The sequence below is a fragment of the Eptesicus fuscus genome, chromosome 13 (assembly GCF_027574615.1).
Source record: "Eptesicus fuscus isolate TK198812 chromosome 13, DD_ASM_mEF_20220401, whole genome shotgun sequence".
In the NCBI taxonomy this organism is placed as follows: Eukaryota; Metazoa; Chordata; class Mammalia; order Chiroptera; family Vespertilionidae; genus Eptesicus; species Eptesicus fuscus.
The window spans coordinates 57,851,966-57,879,098 of NC_072485.1; the positions used below are offsets into that span (position 1 = coordinate 57,851,966).

A 27,133-nucleotide genomic window follows, 5' to 3' on the forward strand; every position below is an offset into this window, starting at 1 on the left:
TGGGGGTGTGAGTACCTTACCACCTACTTAAAAACTTGTATCCAGGAGAGAATCAGAATACTTGTGCCAATGCCATCATCTCATACAGGGGATGGAAATGCACGTGAAACGGATGAACAAGAACACAAAACAACAACCAAGTGTAATTACTTTTCATTTACTCTCCATGGAAAGTGGTGACCCGAGGCGGGTAGGACACTCAGCCAGAGGTCACCTACATATCAGCGGGGAAGCAGACACTTGAACATCTGTCCAGGTCACAGCAAGGTTTTCCATCTCAGTCTACACGTCCTAATAAACAACAGTTGGGGAACGCTGTCTGTGACATTCCACATCATGCCGAGCTGAGGCGGAGAGAAAGAAGGTGGAATTGTATTTCCCTTCTGTAAAGCGAAAACAGCCCTAAGTGCAGCCTCCTCTACAATCTGCTCTTTAGAGAGACGGTGCAAGAAATCAAATTGTTCAGTTTGGCACGAAGGGTGGCCGAAGTTACTGGAAAGCTCATGCTTCCGAGTCTGCAGAAATCACTGGGCAGGAAAGCACAACTTTTCCAACACCCCATTTTAATATTGTGCTAAAGCCATCGACTCTGTTAAAACCCCGGAGTTAAATATGATCCCCTCCCCACCCCCCAGGCCCTTTCCCTCTTAGGTTAGTGTTTGGGGGGTCAAGGAGGGGGGCTGGAGCTTGGCCCCAACCTCCGAACCGCTGCCAAGGGCTTGTAATCCAATCTCTCCCCGTTTGAAGGGTAAATCGGTGTCGATTGCGTTTGCCGTCCACCAGCAAAAGTAAGCATTTGACTTCCGCTCGGTCTGTGCGGACTGATGAAATGTAGGAAATCGGTTTCTGGCAGGGGGAAGAGATCGTTTTCCCAAACTGCACCAAGAGGAGCCATCAGAGAAGTATGAAGAGGGGCAGTGCGGCGGGAGCTGCTGCCTGTGCCGCCCGGCTGCTGGGGTGCGGACCGCTGCTGCCGCAGGACCTGCTCCGGGAGGGGGCCGGGCCGCAGACGCTGCGGGAGCCGAGCCGGGAGCCCGGGCGCCGCTGAGAGCCGCCGGCGGCCAGCCACCAGCAGCCAGCTCCGGACGCGGGGGTGAGCGGGGCGGGCGGGCGGGCGCAGCCCTCCCAGCCGCCGCAGCGTGCGCGCTCCGCAGCGCGGGGTGGCGGGAGGCCCAGCTTGCGGAGGCTGCGGGGGCGGCGGGGCAGGGGGAGCTCTGGAACAATAAGCCCGGGGACCTGGCCGGGCGGGGGGGAGAGCCGCGGACCGCCGGACGGGGCTCTGGCGCTGAGTGGGTGGTCACTGCAGGGGGCGCCTCTCTGACTCGCGGGACACGACCGTGCGTTCCTCCTGCCTATTGTGGACCAGCCCCAGGGACCGCGGCGCGAAAAGCCCGCTGGGGCGGCTCAGCCAACCAGGGGCCGAAGTGAGGGTTTCTAATGAGCACATCGATTATGAATGCACATTGACCCCCCCCCCCCCCCCCCCCCCGGCACCAGGGTCGCTGTGATGCTCGCTGTTATTGGGGAGGGGGGAGCGGAGCGGGGGGGGGGGGGTGGCCTTTAGGCATTGATCCTGAATGTTTTGGCTTGAGTCAGAAGGCCAGGATGGGAAGAAGAAGGGTGACACGTGTGATTTGGGGTGAATCTCTTGTTTTCCTTGATGAGTTGGACAAGAGTTGAGCTTTTTAAAGTGAACACACAAAGGCTAGCCTGTGAATCAAACCCCCCTTGGGAATAATTCGCCTAAGCATTGTTCTCGTGGAGTCCACAGAGCAGGGTTTTGGAATCTGGAATTGTTTGGGGAGCAGGGGAAGACAACTTTGTTTGGAAGGCATTCATTATTTGGGCAAAATTGCATTGTATCAGCCCAGTGAGGTAAATTGCCAGTCACCTAGCCCCGCCTGGCGAAGTTTCTACTGTTCGAAAGGAGAGGGAGCGAACGCTGGGCTTAACCATTGTTTCCCACACTCCAGCACAGTTGGGGGTGGGGTGGGTCCCAGCTCAGCACTTTCCTCCAGGTAACCTTTTTGGAAATCAAAACCTTGACCCTCCCCGCCTTCTTCCTCTCCCTCCTCTCCCCTCCTTCACCTTCCTGCTCTTATATATAGGTTTGCAAAACTTTTGTGTCCCCCTGGCAAACTCCGCCCTCTCCCCAAGAACCCTCTCCGACAAAGCCAGATCAGTTGTGTATGGGAGTCTTGTGCAGAGGAAAGAAGATCTGCTTGTGCACAGGAACACCCATTTGGCCTCCTCGTGTTAAAATAAAGGCCCGGGCAGGTCGGATGTGCCAGCCGGGCAGGGGAAGTCCACCTTCCCTCTCCACCTGTCCCCTGAGACTCACAGAGGCAAGGCTGAGAACAAGCCCTTGTGCTCATTGCTTCTTTCCCCCACAACCTCTTCGCTGGGTGGACACTGATTAACTACAGCTGGGATCTAGTGTGCCCAGCCTGTCTTTGAAATCCATCAATGAGTTCCTTCTCGAGGAATGCTCCCCCCTAACGGTGGCCGTGGTGGTCCTCTCCAACATGGGCGTCCTGGTTCTGGCTGCCTAAGAGAAGGTAAGGGACAGGTGCTGAGGCAGGGGACCTGGTAGCCTTCACCCAGGGCTCCCTTGAGTGGGCTCTGAATCTGAAAGGTAGCTTGGATTTCAACCTGTATGCTACTAAGCTTGGAGCTTCATTCTTTACTTTGCGGCTAAACACCACACTTTTGTGATGTGGGCTGTGCTTTATTGGGAAACAGATTCACTTGGCAGAACTTATTTCACCTGGTGCAAAAGGTCATGTGGTTGCCACCGAGTTTCCTAGGATCTTGCTAAGGAATCTCAGTTAAAACTTAAACTTGCAGGGGTGAGCTGGCAGGTCTTTCTTATATTAATCCTAAGTAGGGGAGGCAAGATTTTAGAATTCTGTTTCAAGGCTGTGAGTCTGCGTTATAGACTTTTGGAGTCTATAATGGAAGGCCGGAGTTACCTGGGTTGAAACCAGATAAGGAGGCTCGAGTATTTCTTGTGCAGAGGGAGTTTGCTAAAATTGCAGCTGATGTTAAGGCTATTTTGGTATCTTTGTGGTTTTGATATGGAGGCACAAATGGAATCCCACTGTTTCTTTGCATTTCTCCTGAGCAACTATCAAGGTTTTCTACTCCATGTTTTCTGATTAGAGGAAATAACTGGGGTGAAGGTAAAAACATATCTCTTGTTAAAGTGAGTAAGATGCATATAATTTTTGTCTTAAACATTTTCAGGATCAATTCAATTGAGTTTTTGTTAATGTTCTCCCCTTACATGAGAGAGAGAGAGTAGAAAACTGATAGCTCTCAATAACATTATAGTTAAGAAAAACAGAAATCTTTGCATTACAAACAGCATATACAAAACAAAATCTCATGACGTGAGGTTTGCCTAATCAACTTGGATGAAATTTTGCTGGAAGTCTTTAAATAGTCTAATTGACTTACGAATTTCAGGTGGCTTTCTATTCAAATTATGTTCCAAGTTAATCTGGTAGGGGTCCAAAAACTTGCATTAAATTGTTTGGAAAAGTGGTCTAGTAGAATTAAAAAAGAAAAAAGAAAAAGAAAACAATTACTAATGCCTAGAAATCAGTTCCCACTCAGTCTTAATATTTTGGTCATGATTTAAGAAGGAATTATTATTGCAGGCATATCATTAATTGACTCAAGACAAATCATCATGGGGGTCCAGGTAAGAAAGATTCTTGGGAGGAGAGTTAGCATTACTTGAGATTGGGCACTAGAAGGATAGGGTACTTGTAATGGCTACATAGCTTGTTACATTGGGCAAAATATTTTAGGACTCCAATCATTTATTAAGAACCAGGTATTTGACAAAGAGTAAATCTTCTAATGTCCATTTAAAATTTAAAGATGTTATGACATAATTAGAAAAACTACTGAGTGCTGTTTTGACTTTATGCTTGGTGCTTCTTTAATCTGTGGACAAGTTGCTCCCCTTAGCCAGAAGTGGAGGTCCAGTTATTTACAAGATCTAGAATTACTTTTATGATTAAATTTTGAGCTTTGATTTTCTGATTAGACCCTCAGGTTAAGCTTTTGCATTCATGCCATTGGTCGAGAATATGTAGCATTCTGGAGAGATTATTGGTGAGCTAAAATGAATCACATTGGAATGAAGAACTCAGAATGGTGAAAGAGCCATCCTTGGTTGTTAATTCTTTGAGTCTAGCTTGAAAGATACCATTTTCTCCTTCCAGATTTTGGGAGGGTGTTTGGCTTGGGGTATTGTTTGTTTGTTTTAAACTTTCAAAGATAGTGTTACTGGCCTATAAACATGTTTCTTCATTGTTTCACACCCCAAACACACAAAATGGACTAGGTAGAGGTGAAGTCAATGCTGCAGATGAGAACTAGGTGGCCTTTAGGGTGGCCTTCATTAGCATTCTTTGTTTTAAGTGGCCACAGTTAAGGAGTATGTGCAGGGTAGGGAAGGAGTGTGGTGACATCCTCTCACATTTATTTTGGGAGGTCTAGCATTCTCCTATCTTAATAGCTTATCTTTAACTGGTGTCAAAAATGAAGTATAATTTGTTAACAAAATTTGTTTTTAAAAATACATGTAAACTACTCATTTTAGAGCTCAACATTTCATTCATCTTTGAATTTTCCAATATTTATGATTTTATTTCATCAATACTTTGTTTTCATTTCTCTTCATTACCCTTTGTCTTCTCTTAGTGATTTAAAGGCCTACAAAACATTCCTACTTTGTTACAGAATTGCTTTTCTTTTTAAAATAAGTCAATGGAAGTTTCATGTTGGCATACTAGATTTAGCTAGTATTAATTGAATATAAAATATATGCCAACACTGGCATAAATACTTAATCTTGAAGATTATATTTGAGATGTTAGCCTCCATTGTACATACTGAAAAACTCAGGCACAAAAACAAAAAGTCTCATAACTAGAATAGAACAGCTATTAAGTGGATCGTTAATAGAGCTAGTATTTGACCCCAGGACTTCTGATTCCAGTTCTGAAATTCCAATTATCAATTATTATTCATTAATCAGGCTTTTTAGTGGAATCTCATAGCAGACAATAATGATATAATGTTTATCTTATTCTTATTCTTTCCAATCTGTTTTCTATGCAATATTGCAATGCATTTTTTTATAACATGTCAACAAAGTCTAGAGATAGACCAGGAACCATGTTGGTCATAATTAAAGCACAACTCTAGGTGGTGTAAAGGAATACTTTATCTTCAGAGTCAAAACTATGAGGTCTTCAACTGGGATTCTGGAGCCACAGACTAAACAAAGTCTTTAAACATATGATATTTTACTTACGGAGTCATTCATTCTTTCTTCTTCCCCTGGGCTAGTTCACGTCTCATCATATTCATAATGGTTATTCCAGAATCACTTCTATGGAAAGAAAGAAAAAAATACACATTCTTTGAAGAATTCTGTATTAAGTTTCTGCATGTTTTTCGCTTTAAAATTTATTTTTCTGAATTCCAAATCCTGAGAGTTGGGTTATCCATTTTTAGGTAGACCCATAAACCTTGGAGAAGCCATAGTGTAGAGGACTCAAGGCAGCATTTGAGTCTTCACTCCACTCTCCAAAGCTATTGCCTTTGTTTAGTTCTTACTGAAGTCACTTATCAAGCTTTTTACATATTTACATAATATGAATTTTAATGGTACCATCTTTCAGTGTTTTTATATAGTATACCAAAAAAAATGTTTTTTGGTCTCCCAAACTTTAACTTTGTTCTTCAAGTCTAGTGAATCATTAATCATTTCATTTAACATCTTTAAAAGCTACCCCTTGGCATCCCTTGTGATTTTTGAAGACTTTTGAATGCATTCAAAAGATCAGAACTGGTGTCTTTGTTTTGGTTTGTTCTTTGTGATTTAATTCAACTCATCCACACTAATTCAACATTTGTTAAAAATTATAAATTATAAAAAGGTTACAACCTGTAGTGATCTTTTTATGTTGGTGATATGAATTTGTTTGACTTTTGTTCACCCCATTTTAATTATTTCAATGGGAAACTATTCACCATGGAATAATTCTTCCACACTCCTGCGAGCTGGGTTCATTCCCATGTTTCTTATTCATGTCTCGGCCATATCTAAATCAAGACCTCCATGTAGTGGCTGACTTTCAGCTGAACCACAGATGGTGATTTAAATTATGAAAAAAAAAAAACCCTTGAATTTGGATTGAAATCCTCATTTTTTTTTCAAAAGGGACTTAAACAGAGTTCCTATCCATGACAGTGACTTTAAGTGCCAACCTATTTGGCATATGTTTACTTGCTTATCTTCTATTGCATGTTGATGACCCACTAAGCCTTCTTTATCTCATTTTAACCTCCTGGTAAAATAAAACTTTTTAAAAATGGTTTACATATAATTTTGATCATATACAAAGCAGCATGACAAAAATTGCTTAATTACTCCCACTGTTTTTACTTCATGATCATCTATAAATATTAGAAGATAGTTTGAATTACATGTCTGGCAAAATACAGGGCAGACTCCATGAGAAATAAATGTGCCACTGTCAAGAAAATAAAAACTTCACTGTTTAGAAGTATTGAGGGGAAGGATTGTGTCCCTCTGACTCATTGAAACTGTTACATGCCATTAGGCTTACTGTAAACTATCCCTTGATGAATTCTTTGTTGGACAATGAGCTTAAGAATCTGAGGTGTCTTCTTGCTTTTACTGAGCAGAATAGGACTCTGATGTTTAAATGGAAGTTGCAGAGCACATAATAGGATGTAGCTAAAGTTACTGACCTACCACATCTCACTTTCAGGAAAGTAGTGGGAGAGATTGTGTCTTGAGAAGAAAGGCATTTTAGAGGTAACCCTTTTAAGATTTCAATTAGTTATTTAAATATATGAATCATGTGCTTAAATGTAATATTACTTAAATGTCTGTTTCTGAGGCCAGCTAGCCTATAGGAATCCTAACCAGCTACAGGGAGATGTTTTGTTTTCCTGGGACTAGACCTATTTTTTTCAAAGAACTGGGGCAAACATGTTTTGGGTTTCTGATATTTAATGACAGGATTTGGAGAAAATTTTAGGATTTTGTATGAATAATGCGATGATTAACTACAAAAGAATAGGCGATGATAATGTTCTGTTTCCTATAATGATAATTTAGTGACATATGTTTCACATTTGCACTGGTTTACTATGGATAACTAGATATGGAGAGATTTATAAAAACATGTTTTCAAAGAAAAATTATGGTCCTTTCTTTTTGCAAAAATTACTCAAAGGCATAATTGCTTAGAAATGCATTTGTCTGTGCTTTTAAATTACATATTTATGACACCTTTTAGGTGTTTATGCTCCAGCTGTATTTTCTAATACTATAGCAAAATGTTTGGCAGATGTTCACATTTGACATTTTTTTAAACACCAATATCTTATTATGTTTTCAAAAGCAATCTTTAAAAGACAAACATGATCCTATGCTAAGAGAATTAGACTTTGAGATTAACTAGAAGGGAATACTATGTAAAGTTTCAAAGAATAAAACTGACAAGAGTATATATACACTTGTATTGTAACTTTACAATGCCATAATTATTGAAATATAGCTGAAAACCCCATTATATCATAAATCTTACCTCTTTCCTATTGTATTTTCATTTTTGTTCAGTTACCATGCATTTAGTTACTTCATATGCTCTATTTGTGTGCATAATAGAGACCTACACGTTGTTAAATTTATGAGCTTCTTACCTTAGCTGCTTCAATGTTACTTCTATAGTCTTAGGTCCTATAAATAATGCATATGAAAGTGCTACATTCAAGGCCAAGTATATATTCAAACAACTTTTCTACAACCTACCTAGGGGACTGTGATACCCATGAGGTGACCAGGTTAATGAAGTCAACTTTTATTTTGTAGATTTAAGATATTTAATCATTTCTACTCAAAATATGGTTGCAAACAAAACCTAGGGTGCAAAACACATAAAGTGAAAAGACTCAAAGTAAGACAAAAGAAAAATTTGTGGCAGTATTTGTTAGAATGATTGGGTTATATTATGGTTATATTTTGTAAAATGTGTCATTCTGGAAAGAATATGAAGACCCAGGTTTAAGGCTGACAGTGCCATAATCTAGCTGTATGATCTTGGTTAAGTAGCTATATGGTTTTTATTTTCATTAACTGTAAAATGAAAAAAGTATAGTAAGGGACTCTTTGAAAACACCTCTTACCCTGTCTCCCACCCAGTTGCCTGAACTTTAAATCCATGATCGCTCAGGCATCTGCAAAGTACCAAGTACTGTGCTTAATCCCATAGGTAATAGTTTTAAGGGTAGTGACCATATGCTTACAATAAATTGTGCAAACATTGTCACTGCAAACATTGTCACACATTCCTAAAGTTCTGTAGAAAGCTATGCTTTAAAAAAATTAAGCCAAACAACGGGGATTTACAATTTGGATGCTGAAATTTTAATCAACAACTTTGATGGGAATTTCTTGTCTTAGAAACGGACTCTAAATATGATGTTTGACACAAGCTTAGCGCTAGCTGTTTGATATTTCTATTTGACCTTTGATTGCTGCTATTTTCTACCAACTCGCTCGTCAACAGTGATAGGACCAGAAAAGATAAAGCAAATAGTGTTTCCTGGGGGTTAATAATTAATAACCTGACCTTTCATCAAAATCTCTATGGATCTGGTTCTTTACTTTGTCATTGGCGGCAAGATGTTAACAAGAGAAGTCTGTATAAAAAGCAATTGCTCTTTTGTTTCCCAAACAGGTATTACAAGTGGATAAATAATGTGCACTGCTCTGAGCCCAAAGGTACGCAGTGGACCTGGCCTCTCTGATATGCATCAGTATAGCCAGTGGCTGGCCAGCAGACATGAAGCTAATTTGCTACCGATGAAAGAAGATTTGGCCTTGTGGTTAACCAATCTATTAGGTAAGGTTATAAGATATCATTTTTGTGAGCAAAGATAACAGGGTTGTTTTTTTTGTGTGTGTCTCTCCCCCGCCCCCCACCCCCATATAGTATCCTTCACCTAAGCATGTGACAGCACCTTGGAAAGAAAGATTTCATTATTTGGGTTTTGCATCTGGGAAACCTGAAGCATGTGGAAAATTTAAGTGAATTTCCCAATGTCTCTCCCATGAACTGTGCTTAGTACTTCCAGTACCATGCATCGGAATGTGGAAATATGTGCTCAAATTGCGTATTTCATCTATATGCCGATCTGATTTGCGTTTCACTTTTCTTTTATGCAATGGACCAACCTGACCTATTCTTTGGACATCGCACCTAGGCCATAGTCTGTGAAATCTGACTTCTAAAACTAGATTGCTTTGCCCTGCATTTATAGCACATCTTCTGAAACTGCTGAATACCCAAACTCTAGAATGAACACATCTATCCTTCGTCCAAATGAGCTGACTAGAGTCATCTAACCTTGAGCTAAAATTTTTCTGTTCATTTCACTTCTGTTTTTAGCTACTCTTCCAAAAGTACTATGTCTGAGAAAAATGCTACCTCATGCTAAGGCTGTCTCTTTTTAAATTCTTATTGTGCTGGCATAGTCATAGGATAAAATTTCAACCGTGTGCATTTTTTAACCATGTCCATTTAAAGGATCATTATATATAGAAACACTCTTTTTACCAATAGTTTTTCACAGAGAACAAAATTGATTTATGACCCGGGGGAAGGACCCTTATGAACATAAGATATAAGATTTGAATATCGAGTAAAATATTATCTGTGTGATACTTTATCACCTGCAGAAGGGATTTCACCAACATTATTTTATTACTTAAAGAGAAACTAAAGAGCTTAGTGAGAAGCACCCTGTCCACCTGAACTCTTAGTGAAGTTTGGAAAGGTTTTAGCACATTTTAGCCAGATTTTCCTTTCTTGCACCAAGGCTCAGGATTTTTCATGGCTTTTTTTTACTTTTTCTCACTGTGTATACACTAGGTTGACAATTCTCTCTGGTGTAACCAGAGCAACTGCATATGAATATGCCAAGGAGGAACTTTTATCTCCATCACGTAGAGGGAGTCAAGTTAACCTAAGCAGGTGGATTTCCTCTCTTTATGTTTGTCCTTCCAAGGTTCACTAATGATTGTTACACGAGTAACTTATTATTTACTTGGAGCTGTCTTCAGATATGGGCTTTCACAAATACGGCAGTATAGAATGGAGGTTAAGAGAATAAGCGTGATAGGGACTGCCTGTGTTTGAACCCCAGAACTGCCACTTACTACCAAGATCATATTGGGACAGAAAAACTTCCCCTCTCTGTGCTTCAGTGCCCTCATGTGTCATGTGGTGATAATAGTAGTGCCTACTTTGTAAGGTTGCAATGGGATTACATGACTAAAATAGGTATGCTCTTTAGAAAGTGCCTGATATGTTGTAAATACTATGTGCTGTTGTTATTCCAATTATATAGTTTAGAGATACTGTTAATTTTGTGGATACGTTTATTTATTTATTGAACAAATACTTGAGTGTGCCACAGCATATACTATTAGTTTAGAAAATATGAACACCGGCATCAGAAGGCTTGAATTCAAGTCTCAGTTCCACCACCTCCTAGCTCTGTGATGCTGGGCAAGTGTCTAAATGCACCATGCCTCTGTTTTGTCATCTATAACATAAGTATACTACTAGTATCAACCTCGTAGGATTGTTGGCAATTTGAATGAGATGATCACATTTAGAACAAGGTCTGGTGCATAGGAATCAACTAGCTATGGTAAATACATGCTGTTGTGATATTTGTGGTCCAGACACAGTCTGTTAAGTACTGGAGGGTGGAGTGGTGATTAAGAATAGACAGAGTGCCTGTTCTTAGAAAAGGTGTAGCAAAGTGAAAAGGAAACATTAAGTAAGTAATTGAATAATTCATTAATAGGGCTTATTATAAACACTAAAAGATATAGGTTGCAATAAGAGGTGGGAGAGGGGCAAAGGATTGCAGTACTTAGGGAAATCTTCTTTAGGAAGTCTAATATTTAAACTGAGGACCAAAGAATGATTAATAGTGAGCCAGACAAAGCATATGAGAAGAGCCTGGTTAGAGGGAATGGCTTGCAAGTGGTCAGCAAACTCATTAGTCAACAGAGCCAAATATCAACAGTACAACGAATGAAATTTCTTTTGAGAGCCAAACTTTTTAAACTTTAACTGTATATGTAGGTACATTGTTATTAACTTAATTAGGGTACGTGGTATTTTGTGGAAGAGCCACACTCAAGGGGCCAAAGAGCCGCATGTGGCTCGCGAGCCGCGGTTTGCCGACCACTGGCTTGTACTGAGGTAGAAAGGAGTTTGGAACACTGGAAAAATGGAATGAGGACTAGGGTCAACAGTGCAGGTCAAGAGAAGGCGAGTTTCATGACACACGTAGGTGCTAGATTATGTTCAAAAAACATTATAATTTATTGTATGATCAGTGAGGAGCCATTGAGGTTCCAGATAGAGGGAGATGGTGATTAATTAGAATATAGGCTGATTATACAGGTATGGTCCAAGGTCCCATGACTTGTCATCAAAGCCATTCTATTTGGTGAATGTGATCATTTACAAAGCAGCTTGATCAGTGTGAGCAGCCCAAGACAGCCTCAAAGAATAGAGAGTCAGTATGTGTAATGGAAAGATCCTTGGAATAAAAATCAAGAGACCTGGCTCCTAACAGGATGTCAGGAGACCTGGCTCCTACAGGGTGTCAGGAGACCTGGCTTCTGGTTCTGGCTCTGCCACTCAGGAAACTTGCCCAGAGTCACTCAGCTATCTTTTCTGGGCTCCGTGTCCTCAGCCATAAAGTGAAGGGGTTGTAGACGATCTCTGATGTCCTTTCCAGCTCCAAAAGTGTGTGTTTCCAAGAAATCCATCTCTTGAGACCCAGTTTGAGATCAATATGCATAAACAAGGGAACATCATTTACATAAATGAATAATCTTTATTTTAAAGAATCAGATTCTTTTTTTTTTTTTTTTTTTTTTAATGCTAGCAGTTGGTAAATGCAGCTAATGGCTTAGGGGATTTTCTCAGAAAAGGAATCTTAAAAGAATCTCAAGATATAGTAAAGTACCACCTTGTACTGAGTTAAATTAATAAAAGTAGATTGATAGTAGACCTCAAGTGACTAGCCTTATGGTAACTTAAAAAGTAGAACAATAACTTGACATTTTTTAAAAGTGGTAAACCACTTGGAGATATGAAAATATGTACTAAAATGGTGATGATATGAAGGGGAGAAAACCAATATGGCTCAGTTAGAAGATATTTTTATAACATATATTAGGTACATTTAGAATTCACATATTTGAAGTCAGTAAAGTACACTTTAAAATTATATATATTTACTGTCCATTTTATCACTTCAGAAATATTTTCAAACTTATGTTAGTAACTCTCAATTATTGCTTTGTATGTACTTGAAAGTTAGAGATATCTTAAAAGTATTTAGCTCCAAAGTTGATGCTGTCTTTATATAACATATCTGATTTTTTTTTTTTTTTTGGTGAGGTAGAAGTTCACATTCTAGAATAAATCTTTTAACCATATTTTTACCATTGTGATATAGAACTTGTGGAAAGGCTTTCTACTTCTTTTTAGTAATACTTGATTAAAGTGTAACATTTTTTATGCCCTTCAAAAGGAGTATTAATGATGGTCTAAATTCAGATATTTCTGGTCCTTCATATGAAATACCAAGTGAAAGCTGTAGTTTCTTAAAGAACACTCAATTTGGATTTAGATATTTTTGCTAGATAAAAAAATATTGGATAGAGAAGAAAATTATTTCATTGGTCCATAGACCAGTATTAATATTCATATCACATATGGAGGTTTAATACTATAAATTTCAAGTATATGATACTTAATCAGTAACACTAATACATACCACTTTCGTTTCTTAGGCCTGGAATTAAAGGAGCAATAGCAAATGTTTAGATTAAATATTATTTAAGTATAAGAACATAGACTGCCAGCTGTCTTGTATAAAGTTAACTAAAATGAATAAATAGCAGTGGTAGTTGGGATTTGTTTATGGGATAGCACATCAATGTGATTCATAAGATCATCATGGAATATTTACTGACTACTCATATATCTTTGGAAATATCAACTGACCTTATTGAAAATAGTTTGTATAGTCCAAATATGTTTTTCAACAGCTGGCTCCATGGAGCAGTTTTATGGCCATTATTAAGAAAAAGCAGCTAAAGAATCCTGAATATCCCTTCATTCTCCACTTTAAAATGTTTCTTTGGCCATCGTTCCCTATTACACATTAAATACAAACATTTCATCTCTATTTAAGACCTTCTGATTTGTTATTTTTGTTCATGAACTATCTATTTTCCATTTGTTATTGATCTATGTCCTTAGTACACATTTGAACATCAAATAATTATAAAAATACATCTTGGAGAAAAACTTAATTGTCAGTTTGAATAAACAACATGTTATTAAATTAACAGTATCAGATTATAGCACAAACACCATTCAAATAGAAGAGGCACATTCTACAAATGTAATGGTTATTGCTGGACTATTGAAAATTGTTGTTGACTTAGCTTTGAAATGAATGTACTAACATACATGTTCTCAAATTATTTATTTAACTTGTGTTTCTTTGTTTAAAAATGATGATCTACCTTTATCTTTAATTTGTATTTGTTTAATAACACTACATGAAATCACATGGAAATATGTTTTTGAGAAAAGATTATAGTTAAGTAGCAAATAAACAGACACTGTTCTTAAAGATTGTAGCTCTTTAGATGTAGGCATATGTGTTTCAATATATGTAGGGACTTCGAGTAAATCATAAGATATCTTACAAATCAAGTTTTGCTGAATGGATTTTACTTCCATTTAGAAATGCGTTGTGACGTTTGATGTTATGGTGATTTCCCCTTTCTCTCTGACTTTCCACAAAAGAAAATTCAGTTGTTATATGCTTACTTTGATTGATATGTAATTTTACTTTACAAGTTATTTATAAAAATAACCAATTTCTAGCATTAAAATGTTAAGTATCTACTTATTGGTGTTGCTGCTGTCTAATACAACTGCTGTCTAATAAGTTTTGAACAGCTTTCTTTGCTTTTTGTTTTTCTTGAAGCCCTTTTACCAGAACTTTATCCTGCAGAGTTCTTATGTTCTTGATATAGTACATAAAAATTCCTTCGGAAAGGTGCTATCTCTTCCCAGTTCAAAAGTCTAAGGAATCAAGTTCATGTTCACAAGTTGACACCTTTCAGAGAAGTTACTGCCCATGTTTTTTTTTTTACCCAACTTTTCCAACAGAACCAGCTTTGTCTTGTCATGATATAAATGCAGGGTGGGGAGTTGGAATCACTGTGGGGCAAGTGCTGATCTAGGGTTTCAGGATAGAATGAATCATTTTCTACCTCACAACCTTCAGATTTCAGTCTCAAAACACTGACTAATTCGAGTTAAGACAGCAGATGAGTTCCTTTGAGTCCATCAATTAGAAAAACATCCTGGGATTGAGAGGTGCAGTAGAGTTTCAAGTAGAGTTGGATTCTATCCTAATCACCTGTAGAGATAAAACATGCCAGTTTTCTTCTGCAGTAAATCAGGTCACATATCAGAACATGCCTGAATGATATTCTCAACCATCCTCCAATTTACAAGGTGCACTGCTGTTCATTTTTCAGTACTGCTATCACTATCTTCAGCCCTACGCTGGTTTTTTGTTTGTTTGTTTTTTCCTGAAGGGCTTTCTGTGGAGTTTCTATAGTGAAAGAGACAACTGATTAGGGAGAGTGCATTGTAAAAGGAAATAGTCATATATTTAGCAAACATTTACTCAAGTAGAAGGGCATGGTGACTGAACATAGACTCTAAACCTAAAGTTAAAGAGCCAGATTCCTTGTGTGACTTTAGGCAAGTTACTTAATCTAAGTGCCTCCGTTTTATCATCTGTAAAATGGATATAATGGTAGCACCCACATCACAGTTTTGTGAGCATATTTAAAAAAAACATGAATACATGTAATGTGCTCTGGCATACAGTAAGAACTCAAATGTTTAATGTCATTGTTAAATGCTATCATGTCTTTAGGAACCTGAGTTTAGTACTGCTAACGTACTGGAAGGAAAACATTCTTTCTCAGCAAAGTATAAGATAAAAGGGCCCCAGGGTGGCTCCATTTTAGAACACTAAACGTTGACACCTAACCTTTATGGATTTTATGGCAAGCATGTGTGTTGATTTTAGTTACTTGACAGATGTTTATTTCATATAATTGTGCCCTACTATTTTAATAGGAAGTGACCAATGGCATTTTTTTAACCAAACTTCCCAATCTTTGTCTACTGGCAAGCTGTCAATCATGACTGAATTGATGGTGTGAAGATCAAAGTCTACAATATAAATTCAGGAAGCAAAGACATTACCTCTAGATTAGACTATTTTAGATTGATCTTCAGGTCAGTAGTCTGTACAACCCAGTGAGGGTCAGTATGCCAAGAAAATTTAAATAAAATATTCATTGTTCTATCTTTTCTCAAATATATCAACAATGTGGAAGATGGGGATGAGGAAGAAATGATTCTATGGAGCAAGAATCCTACTGCTTCTAGTATTTATAACCTAAAGTCTCAAACCAGCTACACACATTAAATATCTGCTTCTAACAAAGATATTTAGCTTTAATGTATAATGCTTACTTGAGAAATTTTAATTAGTTCATCACAGCGTGTTCTAGTGGATTTGTCATAGTTAAATTCAGCTAATTTTATATTCTGTTTTTTTTAAATACTTTTAATAAGAATGAGAAAATATATCAGGCCTTACAAGAATTATGACTGATTTCTTATAATTATATACTACATTTTAAACATATTTTATGATTCTTAATCTTTGGATGGAAAGTACATTACATGTGATGGTTGTTAAAAATACTTCTCCATCTTGCATTTTTCCTTCATTTGAGGCAGCACATTTCAACTATAAAGTATGTAACAGTGTCTGCTTTAGCCAAAAAAAAAAAAAAAAAGGAAAAAAAATCTCACCTTTTGGAGCTATAAAATATACAGAATTGAAAGCTGACACCTAATATATTTTTCATTAGATACAGATGTTCAATGTAGATTCTTTCTTCAAGTATTCATGGAAGTCAGGATAAAGAAAAATTTTCAGGTATAATGCATACAAGTAAAAATCATACCTTTTGGTAAGTTGATATTAACTTTTTAATAAAAAAATTTTCTTTTTGTAATATATAAATTATTTTAAATATTATAATTATCTTGTCACTTAACATTATGAATAGAATCTCTAAATTGCCATAGAGCTTAATGAAATAAGAATACCTAAAAACCTCATCTAAGTGTAGAAAATCTTAAAACTAATATATATTAACAATTTAAAGTTTACCTTTTTTTTACCTTGGAATTTAATTGGTAATTTTGAAAATATTTCTAATACTAGAGGCCCGGTGCATGACATTCATGCACTGGGGGGCAGGGGCGTTCCTCAGCCTGGCCTGTGCCCTCTTGCAGTCTGGGGAGTGGGCCTAAACTGGCAGACGGACATCCCCCGAGGGGTCCTTAATGTTCCCGCCACCACTGCTGCACTCATCAGCTGTGAGCCCGGCTTCTGGCTGAGCAGTGCTCCCCCTGTGGGAGTGCACTGACCACCAGGGGGCAGCTCCTATGTTGAGCATTTGCCCTCTGGTGGTCAGTGCGTGTCACAGCAACCCATTATTGTGCCATTCGGTCGGTTTGCATATTAGCCTTTTATTATATAGGACTTATTTTTCATACTTGTCTGCAAAATAACTTTCTTGTTGTTAGAAAATGCAGGCCAATATGGTGAATGCATGATACAAATTCAGTTGTGCTGGCTTTTTGTTCTTGAGACTATTACTTTAATTCCTGAATTGAGTTGAGCTGCATACTATCTATCTATCTATCTATCTATCTATCTATCTATCTATCTATCTATATCTATATATATAAAAGGCTACTATGCATTGTGTCCCCTCGGGAGTTCGAACAGGAGACTGGGAGTTTGATCACTCGCTATGCTGTGCACTGACCACCAGGGGCGGCGTGGAACGAGGGAAGGTCCTGACCGGCAGCTGGTAGCTGGGGAAGGAAGGCCCTGGCTAGCAGTCAGAAGGCCTCAATTGGCCCTGATCTCCAGCCAGGCCTAGGGACCCTACCCGTGCAAGAATTTCATGCACCTGGCCTCTAGTTTTGAAATAATAGTCATTTTGAATAGGCTATGTCTGTGGTGAGTAATTAGAGCTACTGATGTTTTGCCACCTGCAGAAGTCATTATTCTAACTGGGGGCTGAAATGTGAACTATCCAGTAGGGGAAAAAAGAATATTTAAAAAAAAAAGTAATTCTTTTTCCCTTTTTAACTGCCCTTCCCCCAAATCTGAAAAAGAAAATCATTTCAAACAGATGTTTCTTGAAATATAAATATGTTAGGTATTGTGAGTTTAACTTTAAGCCAGTGGTTTATCCATTGTTCCATGTGGGTTATAGTTAAGTGTTCATGGATTTGAGCTGCATGCATTTTTCTTAGGATAAAAGTTAGCTCTGAGAGACTCAATATAAAACTTGAAAATACTTCCTTTTATTTTGCCTTAACCACTTTTCACAAAGACAGTACCCAATGTTTTCTCAAAGTTTCCCAATAGTTTATTTCTTCATCTGTTAATTCATGTGCTCACTGAACACATTTACTATGTGCCTACTATGTGAATAACATTATGTTTACCTTTGTAGATGCATGCATGTGCGCATGCACACACACACACACACACAGATTTACCTCAGGAGGTTTACAGTGTATTGAGGAAGACAAAAAATTTATACAAAACATGTTACCAGCCACAGAAGTTTGATAATGCCAATGTGAGTGATACCCATGAGTATAACCATACAGAAAAGTGATCATTGTGAACTGGGAGAACCTTTTTCTGGATTTCTGATTAAAGGACAGCTGGAACTTGGCCAGACAGATAGAAGTAGGGCATTGCAGGCAGGAATCACGCCAGGATCAAAGCCCTGACAGCAGGAACTGGAAGGTGGGCTACTGGAACTGTGAAGGCAGGGTGCAGACCACGGAGCAGAGTGTAAGGACGTTAGATTAGAAAGGTAGATTAGAGGATTTGGGAAGACCTTTAGATATTGGGTTAAAGTGGACATATTTTATATTTTAGGTAGAGACGAAGACTAGGGACTCTTCATAAAGATGAAGAAGGAGCCAGTGAGCGTGGTGTTTAGCAATAATAATTTTAGCAATGAGTGTGATATGTGTCGGACAAAGAAGTTGAGGGTACAAGGAATAGCTCTTGTTGCTGGAGGTTTAAGTATGGATCAGGACATTTTTTATTAAGATGATGGCACAGGAAACAGAAGGAAGCATGAATCTACAGGATTTGTCATTAATAGCTTAAAGGAAATTAAGGAAGGAAGATAAAAATATTCTGAAACAGAATTATAGAACCAGGAATAGGCGAGAGCTTTGGGGGAGATGAGTTTGGGGAGCATATAAGAAAAACTTTAGTGGTTTTATAGGAGCTGGAGGAATAGAGCAATTCGGAGTGACAATTAAATGGTAAAGAGTTTCTTTAGGATGTTACAAAATGTCCTAAAGTTGTTTGTGGTGATGATTGCACAAGTCTGAATACAGTGTTAAGAAACCATTGAATTTTATACTTCAAATGAGTGAATTGTAAAGAATGTGAATTATATCACAATAAAGCTGTTATAAAATAAAAGAAAAAAAGAAGAATGAAAATATGATTTGGGAACATATGAGAAAGGAAAATCAATGGTTAACCAGCTAAATGTCAGGGATGGACAGTGTTGAATCATGTTCAGAAGAGCAGTAGAGGAAGCCGAGAGTGGTGTGAGGAGAGAGAATGGTTAGAGTGTGTGTTTACAGAGAGTTTAGCAATGGCATTGATTTTACCTGTGCATATCATCTCAATTGGGAAAACAAATATAATGGGATTTAGAAATGTGGCTTTATGCATTGGCCATGCTGTTAAAGTAGCCAACGATGGTTGATTATTGATATATGATGGCTCTATTTCATATTAAAGAAGAGAGCAAAGGCATATATGTAACACAAAATACCAGTCTGCTTTATGCCCTTGCCTTGCAGGCCCAAGTAATATTCTGGGCCACTGAGCAAATCTCAGGTGCTAAGCTGTGTAGTCATTGGAAGAAGCTGGTTCTTTGAGTTTCATTGACTGCCTGATTGCTAAATGGTGGGACTCTTTCACCCAGAATATCCTTTTGTCACTTTTAATATGAAATAAAACATGTATGCAGTTGAAACTATATTATTCAAATGTAAAATATTGAGATTCTTGCTACCAAAGGATAACATAAAATTCCAAAGGGATAAGTCTTTCCCATGAGTTCCTAGCCCAGACACATAACTCAGCTGGAATAGAAATGTTGATGATAAGACTATGTCATACATGCTGCCATGAACTGTCACATTTGTGTTTGGGGCATGATTGTGCTTTTGTAATGCTTCTTTTGGTTATTTCAGGGAAGGAGATCACGGCAGAAACGTTTATGGAGAAATTGGACAATGGTGCCTTGCTCTGTCAACTTGCAGAAACTGTCCAGGAGAAATTCAAAGAGAGCATGGATTCTAACAAGCCCACGAAGGTAAAAGAGCCCATGGCAAAATCACTGTTAGGGTGTGTGGATCACACTTGTAGGTGCTTATGAGTTGAATTTATTTTGAGGGTTTCGTTGAGAATGGATGCATTACTGTCTCTACTAACAACATGGTATTTGTTCTCTAGTTACATAAATTGCATCATCCTTTTGGTAAGTCTGATTAAACAAAAGCTTATAGAAACTGATGGTATTAATACACAGCGATCACTGTGGTATATAAACTAGCCCAGTCTGATATACTGACTAAAAATTTAGAGAAATAGTACATGCCATCAGGCAATGAACAAAATCTAGTCAAGAAAGATTTCCTAAATAGGTCTTTGTTTTCAAGTAGATCATTGTGGCAGAATATTGGAAAAAATATTTAGAGTGCGTAACTTTTTGTTTGTTTTAAATAGGTAGCAGCATTGAATTAAGTGACTTTGGACAAATTATTTTCTTTCTGACTCCTCAGATTTATTTTCCACATATTAATTCTAATATTCTTTTCTGTTTATTGTAAACATATAATAAAAGTGTGATGTTTGATATTTTTTGAAGGAAAGAAGGTAAATGATAGTTTTCTTACATTTTAATAGAGAAATAAAAAAGTAAGGTTAAAATAATGTTAAAGTCAGCTTAAAATACAAATAAAAAACAACTATTGAACTTTCTGCACTTCTGGCAAAAAAGATAAAAGTGATTTTTTATGTATAGTTTCTTTATGACTACTGAACTAAAATCCCAACAGAAGATTAATCTTCCTAAAACATTGTACTTAATTTGGAAATAATACCCTATATCACTTTATATAGTGCTATCTATAATAATCAAAGTGGAATATGCTAATTAGACCAGATGTCCTTCCAAACGAAGCCGGGGCTGCGAGGGAAGCCTGGGTCCCAGGTGCCAGAGGCAAGCTGGTGCCAGCAACTGGTGGAAGGAAGGCCTACTCTTGCATGAATTTTGTGCATCGGGCCTGTAGTATAATATGAAAGCCCCTCCATATATTTTTTTTTAATTTTAAAAGTGCCTCCGTGAATGTATTAATTAATTTACTGGCTCCCAAATTTGTTGCACATTGGAATCACCTGAGTATCTTTAAAAATGACTGAAACCTGGCCTGAACAGTCCGATTTAATCCCTATTGGGAGCAACCTGGGGATGTCTCAAAAGCTCCTCAGGTGATTCTAAAGTTCAGCAAAGTTTGGGCCCCCCTGCATTCATTTCTTCTTCCCCTCCCTCCACCCATGGTTTAGATGCAGACTAAGTGATTGGTGCAAGATCAAGAATAGATAATAGATTCACTAAAACCCAGATAGTTAGCTTGACATTGAATATTTCCCATAGAGAAAAAGGAGGCTTTCAAATTGGGTATAAATAACCTGGAGGTCACAATATTAAGTCTGTGTGTGTGTGTGTGTGTGTGTGTGTGTGTGTGTGTGTGTGTGTGTGATTTCCTCCTAGGCATCTTGAAATGAGGGACAGTAGTGGCAGAGATAGATGAGCTGGTCAATACCTTCTCTGAATTAGTGAAACTATGTTGTGTGTAGGGAGATGTTAAAGCAGAATTTAAAAAACTTGATCCCATCTGAATTGATGTCACAGGAAGCACTTAGTAATTTTCTTCTAGCAACTTAAATCTCACATTTTCATACTCATAGCAATATTTTTAGTTTAATGTGGGGATTTTACAGCTGTGTAAACACATTTGAGTGGGTAAGTTATGCTTGGTATGTGTGAAGCATGCCTGTGTTAAGAATTTTTCAAACACTCTAATATTTGAAAGAAAATTTAATAAATATGTGAGACAGTTTACATATTGAATATTTTAGTTATAAATTCATGACTGTTATATTCTATTCTGGCTTGATACAATACCCTGAGTGAAAGTAAATTGTATTCTAACATATTTTTTTCTTTCCAGGCATCAATAGGTCAATAGAAAAACATATAGCCTATGTTTGTTAGCTATAGTATTAATCTTAGCCTTTGCATTTTCTCCCTTTGCATGGAAGTGTTGCAGAGATTCCACATAATTAGGCAGTGTTAGGTGGAAGCATTTAAGAGTAGTGTGCAACAATTTAATTGTAATTAATTTATGTGCCATTCACTATAATTATAAATATTAATATTCTTGGGGCTGAGGATAATTAAAAGCACAAATCTAAACAAAAGTAATCTTTCTAATATCCTGTCAGGATGAGAAAACCAACACAAGGTCAAGTTTTCTGCCCTTTGACTCTTAATTACCTGACTCAAAGTTGGCATGTCCCGTCAGACAGAATAATTGTTATATTGATGTATGAACTTTCACTTCCTGGTCTAGATAGAGTCCAAATGTATATTTCCTCTGTTCTTTTCCTACCAGTCATTACTTGTTGATTTTTTATGCGAGATTCAACCACTCAGGCATCAAGATGGTGCAAGATCCCTAAAGTGTTCATCCTCTCTCTTTTTCTTCTAACATTCTTTTCTGTTTGTCTCATTTATCTTGAGAGACTCTGTCCCAGACATCAGAGTTTCCCTGGGTTCTGAGCTTCCTGTGACTTCAAAGAGTCCAGGGTAGTTAGATCAGGTTTGAAGCGCATGAAGAAGAAAGAAGAGAGCGAGAGCAAAAGCGAGAGCAAGAGCGAGAGCGAGAGCGAGAGCGAGAGAGAGAGAGAGAGAGAGAGAGAAGTTCTGTTACCTGGTAGAATGCTGCATTATGTTCCTAGGAAGGAACTAAACATTCACCATCTAAATGTAGAATCTCGTCCTTGTTTGGCAGAAAGAACATCCTAGTCAGATAGAATGCCCACAGTACTGTTGCCCATCAAGAATACCTAGTTCTCTGAGCTGTAAGATAACAATACCTCAAGCTGTTGTACCATCCAGGAAGTAAATTAAAAACATAAAAAGATTAGAGTTTTGACCTTCAAAAATCAGTAGTATATTTTGTTAGAGAATACCTTGTCAAGATTGAATTCAGAGAAATCTAGAAATTTGTGTTTATTGCTGATATCTCTGACAATAAGAAAGTATGGTAGAAGTGATAAAAAGTTTTTCTTAAAAAGATTTCAGCTGCAGTTAATTTTTATCCATTCCTGGTTATATAACTAAAATAATTGTATATTCCTTAAGAAATTCATGGTTTTGTGATGCAAATATAATGCTAGATTAAACCAACAGAATGAATCAGGATAAGATGGAGGGAAAATAGGTGTAATGATGTGGAAATAAATGATTTTTAAGGGGTTATTTTGCTGTTTGGAACTTAGGGGAAAAGCAAGAAAGAGAGAGAAGTTGGTGATGAAGTTAAATTCCTCAGGATTTAAAATATGTAAATATAAATATCTTCAAGTTTTAAATATATTAAATTACTTTCCAGTATAAAAATAAACCCCCTTGTCACCATTTTTCTCATTCTCTGACCACCTGGAAAATTTTTCATCTCTAGATCCGAGATAATGAAATGTCTTGCTTAATGTTTTTCTTATTGTTTATATTTTATACCATCTTAAAGGATTATGCCTAGCCAGGGCTCCATTGCCATAGTAATAAAGGTTAGTCTGTCATGTAGAATGATATGAAAAGAAGCTTTACTTTTTTTCCCTACCCACTGTTAACTGGTCTAGGGGATTTGGTATGAGCTAAATGATACAGGCTGAGATAAAAAAGAAAAAAGGGAGCAGTGTGAAAAATAGGTATAATAAGGTGTGTATGATGTACTTATTGAATTTACTTGGATCTTCATGCCTATTGAAGTAATCCCCTATGTAACACTTCTGCTCACTGACAAGAGTATTGCTAGGTATAACTAAAAATATCGACAAATTGATTATCTAGCCCAGTGGTTGGCAAACTCATTAGTCAACAGAGCCAAATATCAACAGTACAACGATTGAAATTTCTTTTGAGAATCAAATTTTTAAAACTTCTTCTAACACCACTTCTTCAAAATAGACTCGCCCTGGCCGTGGTATTTTGTGGAAGAGCCACACTCAAGGGGCCAAAGAGCCGCATGTGGCTCACGAGCCGCAGTTTACCGACCATGGATCTAGCCCTAAGCTCGTGATAAAAAGTTCAAGTTTCATGGCCTGGTACCCCAAGGTGGAGATTCAACCTCCATTAAACAACAGTAACAGGCTAGGAAGATTTTCATGATGTCCTTTACAAAGAAGGCAGTGTTCCTTCATAGCTCTTACTACTCAGCCCAGAGACTTCCTTTCACTGGCAAAGCCTCCATCCCGGGTTCCCATGGCATTCATCCTCTACTCTCTGGAATGCATGTATTTTATGAAACTATCTACTTTGTCTACTATTTCTGCTCTTCAATATCAAGTAAGCAATACATTATAATATATAAGAGTTTAATATCTTGTGTGACATTGAAATATCCATTGTTTCTGGGTTATATCATAGAGCAGGATCTGATATGCAAGACGGTAAATTTTGTGATTTTTGTCAAGTACATACAAACTGCTTCTGGAGTTTTCTATCAATCAAGATTAAGAAAATTATATTTTCCAGATGGATAGATACATGCCCAGTACCAGGATATTTACTAATATACTTCAATGAAAAGACCTCACCTGGAATAGCAACTCTGATTGAAGCTGTCACTACATTTTAATTTTTCTGTTGTTCTCTACATCCTATCCATCATTTATATTAGCTTAAACTGAGTGGAGATGTGATAGAAAAAAATTTCCTTACAATGTTTGGATCATTGATAGCAGCATGAATCTACACTTTTTTTTTTTCAAATTCTAGTGTTTTATTTGGTCCTTCTACCAAGTAAAACATTATTCTACTAGAGGCCCGGTGCACGAAATTCGTGCACGGAGGTGGGTTGTCCCTCAGCCCAGCCTGTACCCTCTCCAATCTGGGACCCCTCAAGGGATGTCCGACTGCCTGTTTAGGCCCGATCCCTGGGATTGGGCCTAAACGGGCAGTCGGACATCCCTCTCACAATCCAGGACTGCTGGCTCCCAACTGCTTGCCTGCCTGCCTTCCTGATTGCCCCTAACCGCTTCTGCCTGCCAGCCTGATCACCCCCTAACCACTCTGCTGCCAGCCTGTTTGCCCCCAACTTCCCTCTTCTGCCGACCTGGTCACCCCTAACTGCCCTCTCCTGCAGGGTTGATCACCTCCAACTGCCCTCCTTTGCAGGCTTGGTCCCTCTCAATTGCCCTCCCTTGCAGGCCGGGTGCCTCCCAACTGCCCTCTCCTGCTGGCCATCTTGTGGTGGCCATCCTGTGTCCACATGGGGGCAGGATCTTTGACCACATGGGGGCAGCTATATTGTGTGTTGCAGTGATGATCAATCTGCATAGTACTCTTTTATTAGATAGGATAGAGGCCTGATACAGGGGTGGGGGCCAGCTGGTTTGCCCTGAAGGGTGTCCCTAATCAGGGTGGGGTACCCTGGGGGCGTGGGGCGGCCTGAGCGAGGGGCCTGTGGTGGTTTGCAGGCCGGCCACGCCCCCTGGCAACCCAAGTGGAGGCCCTGGTATCTGGAATTTATTTTCCTTCTACAATTGAAACTTTGTAGCCTGGAGCAGAGCCAAGCCTGGGGCTCCCTCCGAGGCCCGAAGCCATTTGTGTTGGGGTTATAATTGAAACTTTGTTGCCTTAAGCGGGTGGGCCTGGCCAGGGTGTGTGGAAAGCTTTGCTTCCCCTGTTGCCGGTGGCAACCCTGGCCTGCTCTCTCAAGCTCCATTCTGCCGCCATTTGTTTGAATTTGTTTACCTTCTATAATTGAAACTTTGTAGCTTGAGTGGAGGCTTAGGCCTGCAACGGCTGGCAGAAAGCTTGGCTTCCTCTGTTACCTAGGAAACCTTGCTCTCTGTGGCTGTAGCCATCTTGGTTTGGGTTAATTTGCATACTCACTTTGATTGGATGGTGGGCGTGGCTTGTGGGTGTGTCGGAGGTGTGGTCAATTTGCATATTTGTCTATTATTAGATTAGATATGTCAAGCAATAAAAACTCTGACAGTTGCTGTTCTCATATCCATAACAATTACTCCTTCAGGAAAAAATATGGAAATAACCTCTGTTGTGTTCAAAGCCGCAGTCATCAGAGTGTGAGGTGGACTTAGGTCAAAAATCTATCTATTGCCTCATTCCCACAAGGTATTTATCCTTCTCTGATGCATAGTGTATAGTTCAGGTCTCTTTGAAGATTCATAGGAAGCTGTACAGTAAGGACTTGAGATCATGTCTCCTTTCATTAAGCGGGTCCTGTGTCCATAAATTGGCTCTAGTCTGGAAATTGAGTCATCAAAAAGATTCTCTCGCTTTGTCATTGTTGCTGTTTTTGTTATGCAAGTCAAGCACTTAGGGAGTTGCCTTTCCATGTGCACCTAAAGGCCCCATGATTAATAAATCACAGTCAGATCTCCGGTGGGGCAGATCATGCCAGGATATTTGATTAGCCTGCTTTGTGTTCTGCCAGCCCTATCCATCTTGCCTATGGAAGTTAAGTGCCACCATGTGTTCCTGTCACCTACATTCTCAATCTGGAGGGACAAGTCACAAAAAGTTCTAGAACTTTCCTAGCCAATCTGTTCTTTACATCTTAATGAACAATAGAGCCTCTTTGGGTCCCACTGAATGACATAGTAAAAAAAAAAAAATATGCTTAGGTGAGCTATACATTCTAAATTACATACAGTATTTCTTCCCCAGATTTTGAATTCCTTTCTCTATATTATACCAAATGATTTCTGGCCTTTTAGCATCATTTAGTGTGGGTTCACATTGCATGTACGTTGGTATTCGCAAAACTATCAGACTTTGCAGCATCAGATGATGGCCTCACCTTGATTGACATTTGATGAGACTGAAAAAAAAAATGAGAGAGGGATTATTTTCCAAAGAAGGGGAAAAGGGATCCTGTAAGAGGAGAGATATCCTTTATGATCACCTCCATATTTATGATTTCCCCATCTGTCATAGGACCTGCAATATTGTTAACTTAGTTGATTGCTTGTCTTTATCCCTTTACTAGATACTCAAGGACATGGTTTATGCTTTATTCATATATAGGTCTATCATAATATCCAGCATATAGGTGCTTGATAGATATGCTTTCGGATGAATAGATGAATGAATGGTCCAATGTAGATATATACTTTGTAGGTCCAAAATGTTGTTATCAGTGGGTTTTAGCAATCCTTAGTTTTTATCCTGAAGACTTTTATTCTCAGCAAATTTGAAATTCCTCCCTCTGCTGGTTTTGCTTAACTCCCAAGTCCTTGATGTTCAAAATCATAAGGAACAAAGTTGACTTTTAAGTAGTGGAGAAGAAAGAGGACTGGTGAATTTCAGGGTGGTTCTGGGGAAGAAAAAGGATCTGAGGACATCAACAGTGCTGATTGGAGATTGGCTGATGCAACAGACCCTGGAGGTCTAAACTAGTTAGGAAGAGAATTCTAGAGGAGGTTGATC

The 27,133-nt window shown here is 38.4% G+C and overlaps 1 protein-coding gene across 1 annotated transcript in view; it reads left to right on the plus strand.

The window, feature by feature from the left end:
* Positions 1-988: 988 nt before the first annotated feature.
* Positions 989-27,133, plus strand: part of GAS2 (growth arrest specific 2) — a 123,047-nt gene continuing 96,902 nt past the window's right edge. The window contains exons 1-3 of the mRNA XM_054725734.1: positions 989-1,093; positions 8,796-8,960; positions 19,584-19,705. Of these exons, the coding sequence (XP_054581709.1) occupies positions 8,816-8,960; positions 19,584-19,705 (267 nt within the window). The 5' untranslated portion in view covers positions 989-1,093; positions 8,796-8,815. The remainder of the gene's footprint in view (positions 1,094-8,795; positions 8,961-19,583; positions 19,706-27,133) is intronic.